Genomic DNA, 18462 nt, shown 5'->3' on the forward strand with positions numbered 1-18462 from the left:
ATGTGCCATACTAGGAAACAGGGAACTCTCCGTCTCCACTTGAACCTTCACTGAAAAAAAAAATCAATCTGTGAAAGATACAACACATGTATGTGTTTTTGTCCTTCATGGTGAAACCTTTATTTAATTTCTCTCCACAACCCAGCACAGGTTATCATGTCATCATGTCCGAGTTCATCTCTCACAGATATTTCACACTCAGGAAGCTAAGCAGAGCATGTATAGTCATGTATTTCTCATAGATCATCTAGACGGGGTTATTAGAGTTCAGCCTGAGGTGGCATGCTGCTGTTGTAATTTTGGTGCTCTGTGATCATTTAAGAAGGTCTTTAGTTTATATTTAATGCTCTCAGCGGCGCACACTACTGCGACTACACTTACTGCAGTGGGTGTGGGCATATACATGTGTGTGAGTGTGCATGTGTGAGTGTGTGTGTGTGTGTGTCTTTATGTGTTATCCTGGATACACAGCAAGTAGTAGAATCATGCAGCTACTTTTAAATGTAAGACTCCCCAGAAAAAGGCCGTAGTGTTGCCGCCATGTTGTTATCACCAATGCACATCGGTTTCTGCATTAGAATGAGCACTTTTACAAACAGAAGCGATGTCTCCCTCCCTGGCTTAAAAGGAAATAGCCTCCTGAAGGCTAAAATTTGCACTAAAACAATGCAAAAGTGGCATTGCCCCCTGTCTGCTTCCATGGAAGACTGTGGATTTGAGATTAATAGTTATAATTAATGGTATTTATAAGCCCTCCGGTCAATTCAATCACTCCCATAATGTCACAGAGCACCTTTTACTCCTATAGAGAACAACAGCTACAGACTTCCAACAGTTTTTCAGATGCCATTTTCGACTGGACTTCTTTCACAAAGGAGTATTCGAACAGTGAAGCATGCGTTGTCTGTTTAAGGTTGTCCAATTCAGGTGTGACCACTGCATTTTAAAATACTGGAAATATTACTTAAGGTAGAAAAAAAAAAAATCACCCCGTCTTGCAACTTTGCATGGAGAGGCATTTGATATTTATTTGCTGACACAACAGTTGTTAGATTCTTAATCCCCCAAAAAACAAATCATGCTCGTGGGGGTGTCTTTATTTGTAAAAGGGAGTGGGAAGAGGGAGGTGAGGTCACGAAGGCCAGACGAAGAGAGGGCTTCATGAAATAGATTTATAATAGAGGGGGGGTAAGGTAGTCTCTTTCAGATAGGACAACATAGAAAAAAAACAGACTGAACTAGTCAGCTAACATGCTCTCAGTCACTTCTGTTTTAGTTTCACTGGTGGATGCTATCCTGTCTGCTTTACAGTTTATCCCCTCCAATTTTTATGTCATGTTCTCATGCTATTTGTCTCAAACATACACTCACACACTCATGTTTTTCATTTGCTCTCTCTAAACCCGCGTCTTCCTTAGAGGCTGGAGCTAGAAGGCAACTGGTGGGAGGGCCTGTCTTTGAAGCAGGATGTGGCTTTGGCCAACGGTTTTCAGGTCAGTCCAGTGACGTGTCAGCTCATGGATTTGTTTACTTCCATGAGACCCGACTAATCTTCAACCAAGTACAAAGCCTGCATTGGAGGACCTCATACACCGTCTATTTCAAAGACTGGGAAAACTGTCCCTTCATCTCCTCCTGCTTCCCCTCCTGGTTTCTCTCTCCCCTCCTGCTCCTCTCCTTCTCCACCTCCCCCCTCTTGTCTTTCTTCCAGTTCTGAGGCACACAGGTAGTCTTGGGACTGGGACTGCGAGTGACCCAGGGACTCCACAGACAAGCTTCGGCTAGACAGGATGCTACTTAGGCTGGACTGCCTGGCGCCTCTGGGATGGGTCTCAATTTCCACACGCACCTCAATATTGGTTCCGTCCCTGTGGTGACAATAGAAACACATATTGATAGTCAATATAAAGCTGCCAGGTGATCAAAAAATGCCTCGACAATGCCTCAATGAGTCCAAATCTGCTGAAGACGCATGATACATCAACAGCAGAATATGCTTATATCCATTGCAAGTTTCCTGGAAACACTTAAAGAATAAGACTAAGGGTCTACAGCCATAGTGGTCAACACATGAGCAGAAACAGAAAAGTGGAGAGACGGAGGCAACATTTACCTTAAGGGGAGCGCTCGTGTGTCATCGAGCTTGCTGTCAGGCACAATAACCACCTCGCAGTCTGATTTGCTGTCCTGCTGGGTGTATCCAGTGTGTTTTGTGGCTTCATCCAGTTCTTCATAGCTATCTAGCTCTGGGGGCGTGGTGCTTGTACTGGGAAGGACGCCCACTTCCTGTACACTGACTCTGACTTCCTGGACGCTGGTGTCACTGAGCGTTGGGTTATTCTGACCCGTCCAGTGGTCACTGACTACATGAGAGAATAGAAGATCTATAAGAGAAGTTGAAACTTTATCAGATCAGGCCGCGCTTTGGAGCGAAAGTTACAATGCAGAATCCTTCATTTAAGCAGACAACATAGTTATTAAAGAAATAGATCTGAAATTCAGGATATACGCTTATTTGCATTCATACTTTATTATATGAAGCTGGAGTCTGAAGATGATTGGCTTAGGTTAGCATAAAGTCTGGACATGGGGAAACAGCTAGTGTCTAAAGTTTACTGACAGACACGATATCTTTGTTTGAGCTTTACACAAACAGTAACAGTTACTTTCTTGAGTGTCATTGTCACTGCAGGCAACCAGTGGAGACTACAGGAATTTACTGAGGCCACCTGCTGCTCACCAAGAAATAGTTCCCTCACTTAACTCCTCATCAAACTACAGATTTTTATATTGCTGTTTGTGTACAGATAAAACAAATAAGATACAACCTATTAATTACTGAGCTTCAGAGGGGCTGTCAGGGACATTTTTGAGTGATGGATACAGTCAGGCTAGCTGTTTCCCTCTGCTTCCAGTCTTTCTGCTAAGTTAAATTAACTGCCAATCATCTAACTCGTATAAGCGTATTTTCCAAAATGTCAAACTGTTCCTTTAAAGTCTGCACTCACAGCTGGCTAAGTCTTCCAGTTGGATTTTGTGTGTTTCAGGGGGCTCGCTCTGCGGTCGACACCAACCATTCCTACAGAGTGACATGGGGACGACCCCATAGACGTACGTCAGCATTAGCGGCACACCCACACCTGCAGGAAAACAGAGATGCATGAGGAACCAGTTCATAATACATGTCTCATAATCATTTGTCTGGAGTCTGTACTAAAATATCTTTTAGTAACTTACAAATGGTCGTTAAAGTACTCTTGCAGTTTGGTATTGTATCTGAATAATGTTTTGGGGCTTGTGAGAGGCAGACTGACTTCACTGGGGCCTTTAATTCCTAACTTAAGGCTCAATTCTTTGCCTTAACTTTCAATTAGTGTTTATTCTGAGATAAATTCAGGCTGTGCACCTGTTACCATTATCCTTTCATCCTCTCAGTCTCAATGGACCTCTTAACCTCGCGTATTTATAGTCTGTGTTGTCCAATGAGAACAGTAAACTTTCTAATAACACTTTCTGTTCCCACAAGCCTCCAAGCTCTGCGAGTTTTTCTTTCCCTCTCTTTCCCTTTCTACGTGCGGCCTGTCCTCTCCAAACGACTTCTCTGCGGTGGTATGGTTTAGGTCCCATTTGATGACACCTGAAGTTGCCCAACATAGTCCTTATCTGAATCATGGGCCTAAGGACAGAGGTTGTCATACTCTGTATATTGTAAAGCCCCCTGAGGCTAAGTGTGATATATGATTTTGGACTATATAAATAAAATTCGACTTGATGTGACTGAACAGATTTTAAAAAAAATAGTCAAAATCAAAGCAGCAGCGGCCAAAATCTTTTAGTCTTTAAGTCCCTGATATGGCTCCAAAGACACTGGATTCTATACTTCCTGTTTACAGGATACCATCTTTTGTTCGACTCTACATGCCCCATAAATTCTACCATCTTTCATTCTCTACATTCCCAATTTGTAATGAAGTTTTACTGTTAAAATGTTTGATGCATCTTGAGTAATTTTCTCACACTTGACAAACTCTACCACTGAGGACATTAAACAGCTGATTTACCAGACTTCCTGTGACTCGTAAATGCACTTCGATGTCATGGATTTTAAGAATTAAGACATGTTAAATTGGTGGAATGCTCCCTTTATCAGTTTTATCATCATATTATTACTGCAATACCCATAACAAACACAAGAAGGAGCCCCTCCTGCTTCACTGCTGAGTACACAGTACACTTGCTCAAACACACTGATCTAAATTATAAAGCGATTCTTGGCATCTTAATCTCCATATTTATGCATATATATCTTCTTTCAGGGACCTATTTCCTTGCAAGATTTTAATGCCTATTCTCCTTTAATTGGACCAAGCTGATCTAGTATTATTCATCATGTCTTGATCTGTTTTATATCACGTTATGGTATGTGTGTTGCTGTTATTTCATCCCTTTCATCTTATGTGCTTGGTAAATCTTGACTATTTTGATAATATCCAGCACACAAAAGAGATTTTCAATCTCAGTGAGAGTACTTCCTGATTAATTCAAGTTATATGCAAATGTGCATTCATTATGAGGTGGAAGGACATCCATACATTTCAGAGTCTGAAGTAGAAGAAAATAGAGCAGTACATACTGCTCTTCAACTACTCTTCAATTTCTCCCCTCTCTCCTTCATAACCTTCACAAAAGTACTTTCAACAAGCCCCCAAACCCGATGAGCAGCAGCCTCCCTGCGCTGTGTGATTATGCAACCTGTGATTGAGATAGGAATTTGGGAACACAAAGCAGAGTGCCGACCAAACAAAGGGACATCATTAACACAGCGGGAACACTGGGACGCTATTGACTCAGCAACAGGGTGAAACCAGGGCAAGAGGATGAGCCTGCCCGGCTAACAGTTGACAGAAAGCGAGGAGTGAACACGAGAGCTTCTGTGTGTGTGTGTGTGTCTGTGTGAGCCAAAAAGTGGGAAACGATACAACAGGGAGCTGTGACTGAATATGAGAAACTAAATAACAACTGTAGTGCAGCAAGAGCAAAAAAACAGAAGCGATATGATGAAGCATATGGCAGAGAGAAAGTGAAGCCAAGGTGAAATTTTAAACAAAGAGACAGGGATACAAGAGGTGAGAGAGGGATACAGCCGGCCAAGGGCGGGCCCGTCAGTGCGTGGTACAGTGATGGCTGTGACACTGCGGAGGGAAGCTGAGAGGCTGCTGAAGCCTTAAGGATTTCTGTCTCAGCCACGAATGTTACCTACAGCAGGAAATGGCATGAGTCATTAAAATGCTACTTTCATGTCTGTAGGATAAATATGCAGCTTATTAGCTTCGCTTAGGACAACCAAGAAACATTTGGAAACAGGTATCCTGACTCTGTAGAAAGGTAACAAAATCTACCTCCTGGCACCTGTAAAGCTCACTGATTGACACTTTATGTCTTGTTTGAACAAATTAAAAACAAGATAAAATTATTCAGCAAGCTTTAGAGAAGTTACATACATATATATTTAGTGTAGAGATATGAGAGCAACAGCAGTTTTTTTATCTAACGCTAAGTGAGGAGGCAAGTATGTGTATTTTCCAAAATTGACTAATTCTTTAAATTGAGGTTTAAATCATCTTTATCCTCAATTACGTTTTGATCCATATGAATGCTGCCATCAGATTAAAGACATGTTGATAAAACTACAGCTATATTACTCGAGCAAAAGACAATATTTAATTTATCATATGAGGTCTCTTTGGTATCTGAGGATATTGTGCCGACTTTATCTACTTCAATTAAACTCCTTTTATAACTAATTCACCACTAATTTTGCAAAAGCAAGCTCATTTACATTTTAATCATCATGTTGTTGTTTGTTCCTTACCTACAGTGACAGCTGCTATGACCGGCGACACAAACACTGACATCATCACCCCACTTGCCACAGTCAAGTAATGCTTACTTCCTGAGATATTGTTTTTCTTACAGCGACCATGGACCTGGAAGGTAATAAATAAAACATAAATTAGATAATGGAAATTTAATTTGTTCCTTGCCGATGTTTTCATTCTCTGCAACCGCTTATTCCCGTCACTTACTCCCGTCCACTAATACATGGATCCCAGCATGCACGAGGGGAGAGGAAAACAGAGACCTGTACAAGCTATCACAGAGCTCGAACACAAAGACACGCAGACAAAAATATTCACATTTAATGACTATTAAATGTACACTTAAGTTGCCTTTAGGTGTGCTATTAGTTTCCAGTTAACGTGGCCTGCATGATTTCCCCAATGACATGTTTAAAAGCTGATTAACAGGATAATTTTGATAGTACCTGATGAAAGATTCGATTGATTAAGAATAATTCATTCAGATTAATTTGTTCATTATCATCATCATTTAATATTTTGGGTTGTTTGCGGTCTTTGCTGACACGTGTATGAACCAGTTGCTCAAAAAGTATTCAAAAGCATTTCCATCAATTATTTGACAAGACACAGGATTCGCTGATTGTTTTGTACCTTCCGGCCCATGTATATTGGTATGCCCACAATGATGACTGGGATGGCGATGCCCGCTATAAGAGAGATGACCACCGGTGCTCCGAGCAACATGCCCACCTGCCACAGAACCTTGCGGGTCTGAGACCATGGCTTCTTCCCCCAGAATGTACATCCTGAGGGACTGAGACGCACAGGGGACACAACAGGGGACCTCAGACAAGAGTTCAAACTATAATCATGCACAGAGTTCAGAAAATAAACCGAATATAATAGCACATATAGCATTTTTAGCCATGTGAGTGTTGTGGCTCTATGGGTGACAATGTCTTCTGCTTGTCGGTTTGTCCCCCACTTTGGCCCAGACTGAAATATCATAAAAACCACAGACATTCATGGGCCCCTGAGGATGAATCCTACTGACTTCAGTGATTCCCCAGCTTTTTTCCTCTACACTACACTACAATGAGGTTGACATTTTTGATTTTGAGTAAAACATCCTGACAACTATTGGGTGGGCTGAAGTGAAATTGGCTACAGATGTTCAATGTCCCTGGAGGATACATTCTCGTGGCCCCTGAATTTATATACGGTGCCATCATCAGGCCAACATTAATCTGCCCACTACTTTGATTTATGACCAAATAGCTGCTAAACTAATGATATCCCCATCAGCCTCAGCTGTATTCATTTTTATTGCTAATTGGTAAACTAAGAATATAAGCAGGAAGGAGCCCCGGGGAAGACCCAGGACACGCTGGAGGGACTACGTCTCTCGGCTGGTCTGGGAACGCCTCGGGGTCCCACCGGACGAGCTGGAGGAGGTGACTGGGGCCGGGGAAGTCTGGGCGGTTGAAGATGGATGGATGGATGGATGGATGGTAAACTAAGAAGGGGAACCTGGTAAAAATGATATCCTAAACCTGCTTAGAATTAAACTCAAAGCACTACTCTGCCTAACAACAGTCTCACAGAGCAGATAGCATGACCGTAGACTCTTAATCTTTTCTTGTAATGAACACAAATCACATGTGTGTACTCAGATAGACACACTCATAATCATTCGTTGCTATGGCAACAGAGGCATCATCATGCAGGTCATGGCCTTTCATGCAAACCAGCCCTGGCACAAACCATAAAACCATTTTGAATTTTCATTTCTTAAGAGACAAGTGAAATAAATGAGTGCTGACAACGTGACAACATTAACTGTCTGTGTCATTGCTGACATTTCATCATTACACAAACTGAATGATCTCATCTGCATTTCTCATTTTAGTTTTGCCCTCTCTCTCTCAATCACAGTCATTTGCAACTATCTTTCACACGCTCATTTATCTTATATGCGGCTACACGGAAAAGATAGCTATTTAAGCCTGTTTACGAGGAATCAATTTTCTGTCACTTGATATGACTTTAGGTCCTATAAGTGTTGCCTTTAAGTGCTTCTTTAATCTGGTATCAGCCTTTGGTGTTGCGGAAAGCAGCACAACACTGACTAATGCTGTTCACTCTTAATGAGGCAGCAATTAACTTGTAGGAGCGTCAGTGACAATATAAGCAACACAAAATTGTACCTTAGGGCTGTGCTATTTCTCAAAGCATAGTATTACAGCAGCAAATGTCACTTAGGGGTTCTAAAAGCCTGAGTGAGAGGAATTAAGGTGAGATATTAAGGCTCTAAAGTGGCAGTGAGATGCTAAAAGCTTTGCCCTTCTATAGGACAGTTGCTGCAGTTTGTAGCATGAAAGACTTTTAAGGATAAGAGGAGAGAAAAGGAGAGGGGGCAGAGGGGGGTAGGAGGAGAGAAGTTGTAAAATGACGATGCGGCTAAAGTAGATCGGCAAAAACTGTCTTTCTCATCTGATGCACACATTAACACGTGTGCATCTGTCAGGCATCGGGCAGAAATAATCAATACATGAAAAATTCATTCATGTACCTTTCATACGATGTCAGCTGTCAGCAGAAGGTTAAAACTGTTACTTTAAGTTTAGCTAACCAGCTTCCAGCTAGTCTTGTAGCTTGAGTTACATATTCTGCGGAAATATGGAGGCAGATAGTGATTAATTAATGACAAGTCAGCAGTGACTCTCTTCCAGGACCGGAAAAATCAATGGAAGCCCAGATGAACAGTTTACAGCAGTGCAGCCTCTAAACAATAACATATTGTAAGCGCCTTGCTGACTGGGACAGTTTTATCAGGAGCTGGGTATAATGTGCACAGATTTCAGTGCTGTGAGCACAGTGAAGGTAGTTTTTAAGTCTTCATCCTTTAGGAAGAATTGAAGAAACTGTTCAGCATCTTTCATATGCCGAAGCTGGACCCGTGCCACCGAGCATTTTCTCACCTCGTGCTAGTGTGAGACTAGGATCCAGTTCTGCTGCTCTTCCTCTTGTGTTTTTTTCTGCAGTATTTTCACTGCCTGGGCCCCAGGCACCATGATTGTAGAGCTGCTACTATGACTACTTTTATCATCAGTCGTTTTTTTTTTCTTTTTTTAGTTTGGTCTATAAAATATTGAGAAATACCCATCACAAATCTTTCTTTTTGGATAAACAGCCAAAAACCAAAATACATTCATTTTACTATTGAATAAAAATAGCAAATCCTCACATTTAAGAAGCTGGAACCAGTGAATGTTAAGCATTTTTGCTTAATGAATGATGACTGTATTTGGGGCTGATTAATACTCAATCAACTAATTGATTCATTGCTTATCCTCAAGATTACAGAATTACATTGTTTAGTCAGATGTGGACATTTGGTTTGGTATGTTAATGTGTTCATGAGCTGAATGCGAGTACCTGAGGTAGTGCACATCGGTGATCTCCTGCATACACAGCCAGCAGAACTGACAGGCACACACAGTGCAGTTCATACGGTTACAGCTGCCATCGTTGGTCTTCATGATGTAGGCACCACAGCGAGGGCACGCTTTGATCTCCTCTGCATCTTCAACAACAGAGTAAAAAAACTTTAGGGGTCACCACATGTTCTCCAGTATTTATTCAGCACTTGTGTGCTAAATGTGATGGGAATCCAGGAAAAATAACTTGAAAACCCTTCTGATTTCTGCCACAAAAGGTTTGTAGGTAACAGTAGCTGTTAATCTCACCTCCTCCAGGTTCTTCATTGAAGACGTACAGCGTGGAGGCATCGTTGCCGCCTGAGGTGTGGCGGGCTCGCTGACGCCGGGCCTGGTCACACGTCTGGTTGGGGTGCCACAGCTGCCGACAGTGGTAGCAGAACTCCGTGTCACATCCCTCACGGCCACAGCTCAGCTTTGGACACTCTGCACAGCCATAAGCTATCACTGCATAGCTGAGGAGAGAGAGGGAAACTGCAGATAAAATAATGACAGAATGGACATCATTATCGAGTTAATTCATCCCTACAGGGAAATTCTTTGTTGTCAGGGATTCTTAATGAGGGACACCTCAGCTGGCATCATGGAGGTTTAAATCTAGGTGCTCTCGCTGCTCATTGCTCCAACGTGTTGCCCTAACATTGCAGTTTCGTTTAATCATCACAGCTTTGGTTTGCTGACTGGAATATCTATGAAAAGCTGCAGTAAGTCTTTCATTTATTGCTCGATCTCCTTGTATTGTTCAATGAAGCACACTGAATTGTTAAGTGTCGTTTTTGCTAACACACTGAACATTAGTTGACTGTGAGCCTCAGTGAATCACAATTCAAAGAGAGATGCAACTATCTGCGGGACTGGCTTCCAGAGTTCAATACCAGAACCAGAAATGAGTTCATCCTTAGATCTTGAGCGGTCATTACGATGATAACAAGGAGTTTGACGCCGGTGGACCTAATCTCACTCCTCAGAAGGCGGCATTAACATAAATTTTAATATTCAAAAGATCATGTCATTAATGATCAAATACAAGTGAAAGTAAATGTGAGTGATTCACAGAGTCTTTAGGATCCAGGCAGTGCTGCTCTGTTGTGAAGTGCTTGAAAAGCTCCTCTGGGCTATATTCTTGGGCTTCTCCAGCCTTATGTGGTTTTCAGCTTCGTCAGAAAGGTAGATGAATTAGACAGGCTGCAGGCCACACACACACACACACACACACACACACACACACACACACACACACACACATAAGAGGCTAGTTAGACTGCTCCCTGGATCCCACTTTGGTATCAGACTCGATTTAAATTGACTGTATCTGATTCTCAAATCATGCTCTTTTGACTGAACAGCACAGATGGTGTGGACCCTCTCATGCATAACGATGCTTCCAGGTATCAGCGAATATCTTTATCAAAGAAACCAACAATGATTGGATTATTTGGATCTTAAACACCCTTTCACACTTTGTTGTGCAAAGATGTTTAAAGAGGTTCAGAGAGAACATACAGCAATAGCAGCAATGCCACAGGCTGCTGATAGCGCTGCACTTCTATTTCTTGTCCATGTAATAGATTATAGATAGGTCAGAGTTTAATCAAAGTAAAACACATCCTGATACTACGGTCTCTCCCTCATTGAAAAGGCCTGCAGCTATCAGTAGCTATCCAGTAGTTAAACTGAAATTAGAACTTTTTGCATATCAATCAATAAAGTATATTGATTGATTGATTGATTGATATGCAAAAAGTTCTAATTTCAGTTTAACTACTGGAAACACTTCTCTGAAAAGTTCATCCTCAGTGTATGTGCTCTGGATGGTTTAACTCTCCACATCATGCTTGTGTGAACTACAATTTGGACTACGATTGGATTCCAGACTAGTTGTGATGTTCCAAAATCCTTAAACTTACACATATAAGCTTCCCCCTTCAGCAGATCCATGTGCACTTTTCAGTGGAGGGGGATTTTAAAAAGGTACCCTGTGGAGTTTGTGACCACTAGCGGCACTGTGGAGCAATGTTGCATGAGAAGGTCCCTGTTTTGTTGTGCGCAAGAATGCTCATGCATGTGCACTAGAATGTGGTCACCAGACACAAGGATCTGCCAACGGGTTCACAGCTGACTCAGTTGGTGGCAGAAATGTGCCAAGAGCCATAGCAGTGCAATAGGTATGGAAGAGTTTTGGTGGATGTAAATAAAGTCTCAAAATATGTGAAATGTTCGCTAGGCAAATGTTTTATGAGAAAGGAAAAGCATTTAATCCATTTGTTTGGCCTGAAGGATACACAATGCACTTTGGCAGGCAAAACATAACTGTGCTTACAGGAAAACACCACAAGGGACCTTTAATTAGATATTTCAAACGGAGAAAATAGTACAGGCTATGTGTATACTTGACGTATGTTTGACAGAAGTATAAAATATGCTGCATAAAATGTTCTATTTTCATCCAGTTCAATCCGATTGACAAGCTGTGCAGCTAACATCATGTTAGTTGAGAACTCGATGCACATTTAATGTTCAGAAAAACAAACCACATATGCTTGTTTTTGGGGGCATATACAAAAACCCCTTCTCAAATGTCAAAAGTGTAGTGGATAAAAGTGCCGTTAGACATCAACGCAAGCAAAGAAAGATTTCCAGATGAAGTCCTTGTGCTGTTTGTTTGTGCTTAAAAAATCCCTTGTGGCTTGCCACTTGAAACCATCTACAGTAGAATCACATATGCGGTAAAAAAAAAAAAAACATGTGCACGAATAGACGCAAGTGTGTGGACGCACACAGAGCAGCACAGTTTGCTACACTATCTCAGAGCCTGCATAATCTCCAGCTAAGCTTCTGTCACTAAGACCTCGAGGAATGTGTGTATGTTGGGGACATGGGAATACACAAACCGTAACTGTGAATGACCAGTTTACATAATGGATCAACACGTCAAAGGCTGTTTCATGTGGGAGCTATTACTCATTTAAAATTTAAAGCACCACTGACCTCCATTTGTACATATTTTTTCACTGTGTGAAATGCAAAATTGCATTTTTTCCATTGCAGATTTGTTGTAGCTACTTTAGAAATCAGATCTCTTGTTTCTCTGTGTTATATTTAATTCTCCACAGCACCAGACAGATTGGCATATTGATTTTTGCTACACTCATTCATCACAACCAGACTGTGAGCACTGACAGTCAGGGAGACAGACAGTCTACCACTGAGTACTGAACCCTGTTGCATACGTGCTTTTGACCACAAATATTCACCGAACACCCACACATCGTGCACACACACACACACACACACGTTATGATTTCCCATCAGCAGTCCTATCCTGTTACCCATGAACATGAAGATGATACAGCACTGAATCAGTGTCTGCTCATGTTATAAGCAACGTCATGAAAGATGAGCCTTAACTCAGAAAATGTCTTGTGGTTGCAATGCATTGTGGTCTACTGAGGCTACTGTCAATGGAAGAAAAAACACATCTCTGACTCTTCCGCAGTGGATTTCTCCCCGTGTGACGTAGAGAGATATCTTAGATCAATTCTGCAATTAAATCACAGTCACTGGACTGTAAATATTTCTATGAGACATGATATAATCCACATTTCAGCTGGTCAGTTCAGCCATCACTTCAGCCACTTATGAAGTCCCACCTTTAGATAGATTTAAATAGATTCTTGAGGAACTGTAGTCACCAAAAGAAACAGCCTTGCTTCATCACTCACAACCATTCTGTTCTCTTTCAGGATCTGCAAAATATTTTGGTTGCATTAAAATGTTAACAGCCTTGGGCTGCATCTAAAGCTGAAACCTCACTTGCTGTCAGTTCATCTTCTCAAAGTTCAGTCAATCATTCTGACACAGAAACACTGCTCCATTCTTTTGTTTTACAATATAAAGCGAGTGGTGGGATGACAGCATTTTGACAGAACCTGCAATATTGGAACATTGAAATGGGCCCCTTTTTTCAAGGTAATTACAGTACAGTGAATTGCTTCAAGATGTCAATACAAAAGGATTTTTCTACATGTTCAGACAACCTAAAGCTTTTTTCACTCTCTATGTTGTTAGTTAACTATATACAGTATATACAGAATATATGCCAAAAGGGTCCTTGTCATTATTATGCAAACGTTTAAAATGAAATATTTTCTGGTGTAAATATGCATAAAAGTGTTCTGGAAAAAGGTTTTTGATTTTGTGGTGGTCAGATTCTCACCTGCAGTCAGGCGCAGGGCACCAGCGTGTATCTGGATCAGCAGCCAGGAAACGTCTCAACTGGTACTCCTCAAACCGCTCCAGCAGCGCCCGGTCATCCAGGATGGCACGAACATCCAGTGGCGCCAGAGTTTCGGAGCACTGGGGACATGCAATGCCCACCCGGCTCTCTGATATTTCGATGCGCAAGTACTGACGGAGGCAGTCTGAGCATGTCCGGTGGGAACAGGAGCTGAGTCGTGGGAAGTGGCAACGTGGTTGACTGAGCAGGCACAGGGGGCACTCCTCCAGGTGTTCATCTAAAAGCTGCTCCTGGCTGGAGGAGGAGAGGGACAGGACGCCGGTGGAGCCGCTGCTGGCCCCGCCCACGCACTCAGCTGTAGCCCCACCGTCCTCACACGCATCAGCCGCTGCTGGCGGACCTCCTCCTTCTCCTCTTTCTCCTCCAGAAACTCTTGATTCTCCCGCTTCTTCTGCTGTGAGGTTGAGGTCCTGTGGACATTTATAGAGCAGCTGATTTACCAAATCCAGTCATTTGCATGTAAAAAGTTCTCATGCGCAGGGTGTAGCTGAGAGACAGTGAGGATATTCAGCTGCTATTGTATTTTAAGAAATAAAAGCAAAGGGAATATCTTCAAATTTCTAGTCACACTCAGTATAGGTGAGTGCTTATGTACTGTAGGTGGACACTTCTTGTATTTGGTACACTTGGTTTCCAGGCAACATAATTTCTCGATTAATTAAATAAACACTCTAATGGATTTGGGCTATAACAGTATGGGAGAGGGAGGAAGCAAGCAGACGCTAATACATCCAAAGTTAATGATCTACAGCCTCCTCTGCAGGTTCTTCATTTTTTACACAACAGCTTGTGAGACATTTTGGTTTTAGCAACAAAACTAGACATTTAAATACGTCGTCTAATATGAATATGAATACAAATTTACAGCAGCACAGAAAGGTTTTGTGTGATGTGTTTGCATCTTCTGAATTTACACATTCACACATACATTATTATATCCTATATTTCTAAAGTGGGAGTACAATTTTTAATGATAATAGTGCTTAAAATCATCCGTACACTGTCATTTAAACTCTGTTTCAGCAAAATGTAGTTTTTAACGGGTCCTTGGTTTAATGTAGCAGGTTAAACCAGGGGAAAAAATCCTAGTGTAGTGACGAAAAATGATAACAATCATATATAAATACCTGACACATAAGCCAACTTTCATCTAATAGACTTTCTAAGAGTAAAGCGCAAACTGGAACATATAAAGACCAAGATCAAACATTTTATGAAAACTGTAAACTGTTTAATAACGGTACTGGAAGCCTCAGTCTCACCTGCTCTGGATGCTCGCTCGGGGTCAGGGTGATGGCCACCTCCTCTTTGGGCCAGGCCTCCACGGGCCTCTCTGGCCTCGGCTCCGATTTGGGCTTTCTGCTGAAGAAGTTTAGGAAGCTCAGCGGCCCCGTCTGCTGCTTGGGCCTCTTCATGGTCTAAGACTGGAGCGGGAGCAGCAGCTGAGGAGAACAGGCCAACGACCATGAGCGGGATGCAAAAGCGTGTTTGTGTGTGTGAGAGAGAGAGAGTGCGTGTGTTTGAGTTTGTGTGTGTGTGTGTGTGTGTGTGTGTGTGTGGCTGGGTGGGTGAGTGCAGTGAGCTCTCACGGCTCAGAGTCTTGGAGCTGGGCGGCTGCTCTGCTGTATGCGGGAGGAAGAGTGGGAGAGATGGAGAGGTAGACGACAGGGGGGAGGTAATCCCTGCCCGAGGGGAGCATCACTAATTTGGAGCCTTTCCGAGGCCTGGTCATGTGATTAACTTTGTCTCTCTTCGGTCTTCTTCCCCTCCTCCTCTTTCTCCTCCACTTCCACTGCAGTTCCCTCGTTAGTCCTGAACTGACCGACTGTCCTCCGTCACTTCAGACCTCCTCTTCACTGCCAACAGTCCCCTGTACCTGGAAACAGACAACAAAATCATGACCAAATGACACACACAAAGGAATAAGGATGTGCATTCTGCCATTTTGTCAGAAAATATTTTACCTACATGAAAAGTGGAGCTGCTAAATACATCAGAGGCTAGGCAATAATTCAATAGCACTCTTATAATTACTATTAACTGTCAGTGAATGGCATCATGATTATATTGTGTCTTGTGACTCTTTAATCAAAAAGAGTCACAAGATGTTTAACAGGAAAGGTAAACAAGGAACCCCGTTCCTGCTAGACAAAATGATGTCTATTTCTTCTGAGTTGACTCAAATCTTTTCTCTTTTCTTGTTAAGTCATGGGTGACTTTACATATGCAGAACTCAATTCACTCTTTGACATATGCAACTGCTAATGAAGGGCTACAAGTATACATTTCTGTGTTTAAAGAGATTGCAAGCCAAAAGATTTGGGAACCAGCACTCTAAACTCTATCGTCCAGCCCTACATCAATGTCATATCTATAATCTGACAGCATTCAGGGTAACAAAATCATCATAATAACTCTAATAAAATATTAACCATACAATCGGCCACAGCTTGCTGCAATTCATAATTTACAGGCTCATTGTCTTTTCAACTCTCATTTTCCTGTAAAGACTTTTGGTGTAGAAAAACCTCTCTGTGAACTTCATGTACATGAATATAAATGTTACTTTTTCCCTCTGGCTGCAAATTCAGAATCCTGTCACACAGAACAACAACAACAAATGGGACTTTTAGTCAAAAACAAAGATGGCTAAATATGCCATGATGTTTAATTTGTTATATCTTCAGCATTATTAGCAACTATTTATATTTAATAACTACAAAGCTACACCACATATACATATATATATATATATATATATATATTAAAGAGCAGTGACAGAGTATTTAGATTTTATGTATAAACTGTGAGCTCAGTCTTTTACATTTACCCAAAATCCTGAACTAATTTTACAATCTAAACTTTGTCACAAATATAGCAACTTCAAAAACAAGCAATGTCTGACTGAATTTCAAATCAGTCACATATATATGACATAAAAATTCAAGCTGAAAACACAAAGAGGGGTTTGGATCTCTACGACCCAGCCTGCTCGTCATACAGCCTCAGACATGAGCAATAAGGTCACAGCCATGAGACACAAAGAGCAGATGGATGAGAGAGTTGTGACTGGTTCGACAGAAAGGATCGGGGGAGATGGAGGGTGAGGCAGAGGAGAGGCGGTGATAGACAGCACAGACAACTCATTCTGTCTCCATTAGGCAGCAGCGAGCTTTCATAATCAGGCCCAGAGAGCAAAGAGAGCATGAGGTGATTCATGCAACCCCAGACCAATTAAAATAGCTGTCTCCGTATTGGCACTATGTCAAATCAGACCACGGAATACGACATGAAATATGATATGATTATAGATTATTCGTCTATTTAAAGAGCGGTTTCTCTTTCTGTAGTTCTGTAAATAAAGAAAAAGTCAAAAATACAATCTTTTAAAGTAATTTACTTTTTTGTACCAAATCAATTGCAATGGCCAGAGGCAGGTTATGGCTAAAGACACTATATGCTTCATCATTCAGGGATGCACAAAGAACCTGGATTTATGTAACACTGCAGTGCCTTAGCTGCCTTCTTGCATGGAGACTGCATTGCATTGGAGTTGCATTTATATTCTAGGCCTGTGGAGAAGTTAAAATCAACATGAATAGCAGGCTCGTCTTGCAGTAGCACATCATTATATACGGTAATTAAAGAGTAAAGAAAAGATATTGTTGCAGTTTGAAAGGCTGGCCCGGTAAACTGATGATTAGTGTTGATATTTTAAATGCAAGATTTCTCTTTCCTCTGTAGCTCTACAGGAAATGTTATTCTGCTGAGATAGAATTTGGCCAATACACCATAAAATAACAAATCTGGTATTAAAATACAAGGCACACTGGAAAGAGCTATTTTTGTCAACAGTTTTCTGAAAGCAATATGTAGAAGGATTTTCTGGGAAATCCCTTCAAAAGGGTATCAACCACATATCTAAATAAGTTACGAGATGAAACATTAAACACAATACAGAGGGTGAAAGAGGTAGTTGGTGTCAATACAAATTAGCTAAGTGGACGACACAATGTGCAAATGAGTCTTAAAAGGCCAGATCACACATCACATCTACACCTATTAGGGATGTTAATAATCAAGCATCAATAAAAGATTTTATCGATTAAAACTGTAAGTTAAACACTTAAAAAATGTTAATGCTGCTTAGGGTTTGTGCAAAGTATACAAGCAATATAAAGCAACTAAAGTAGAGTGTTAATTAATTAATACATGAGTTAAATTAACACATAAGATGGAGGGCATGATCCTACACTTTCCAGAGACAGACCAACGTTTGTGAGTTTGTCCCGAGAGCTTAGAGAAGTTAGGTTTGCCTCCTGAAGTAGTCCACACTATTCATGCTCTGTCCCTCACGTGTTAATTTTACTTGTGTGTTAATTAACACTGTATTTGATATTGTTAGTTTACAAGGTACAACCACTCTGCAACAGTGCATTCAACTGATGAGTGCTAATTAGTCAAAACTTTTAATTATTAACATCCCTAACATTTCTACGAGTGAAACAAAGATTCCAAAACAAATTAAACAAGAAATGAAATGGCACGATAGTTATTTGCAAAGCCAAAACCTTACAGATCAATGCTTTCTATCTGATAACTAGGGGGATGATGAACTGGCTAGATGAGAGGCGTTCGTGAGGTGTTCTGTTTCACACAGGTGGACAACACAGAGGATACAATGACACAGTCGCTGCTCTTTTATTCTGAGAACTTCACTTCAATACCAGAGTTAAGTTATTTGGAGTTAAGCGGTATTTATTAAAAGATGCTCTAGGAATTTTTTGCATTTCCCCTCATTTAA

The 18462-nt window shown here is 41.3% G+C and overlaps 1 protein-coding gene across 1 annotated transcript; it reads right to left on the bottom strand.

Moving 5' to 3' along the window:
• Positions 1–1121: 1121 nt before the first annotated feature.
• On the bottom strand, positions 1122–15255 carry LOC139218145 (E3 ubiquitin-protein ligase RNF19B). The gene is made up of 9 exons (XM_070849701.1): positions 14921–15255; positions 13578–14068; positions 9611–9816; positions 9300–9447; positions 6513–6675; positions 5873–5987; positions 3009–3140; positions 2114–2384; positions 1122–1868 (listed from the first exon to the last, which is right to left on the bottom strand). The coding sequence occupies exons 1-9, from the start codon at positions 15071–15073 to the stop codon at positions 1586–1588; spliced, it is 1962 nt and encodes a 653-aa protein (XP_070705802.1). The 5' UTR covers positions 15074–15255; the 3' UTR covers positions 1122–1585.
• Between the last annotated feature and the right edge of the window lie 3207 nt (positions 15256–18462).

Source organism: Pempheris klunzingeri, chromosome 18 (assembly GCF_042242105.1).
Source record: "Pempheris klunzingeri isolate RE-2024b chromosome 18, fPemKlu1.hap1, whole genome shotgun sequence".
Taxonomy (NCBI): domain Eukaryota; kingdom Metazoa; phylum Chordata; class Actinopteri; order Acropomatiformes; family Pempheridae; genus Pempheris; species Pempheris klunzingeri.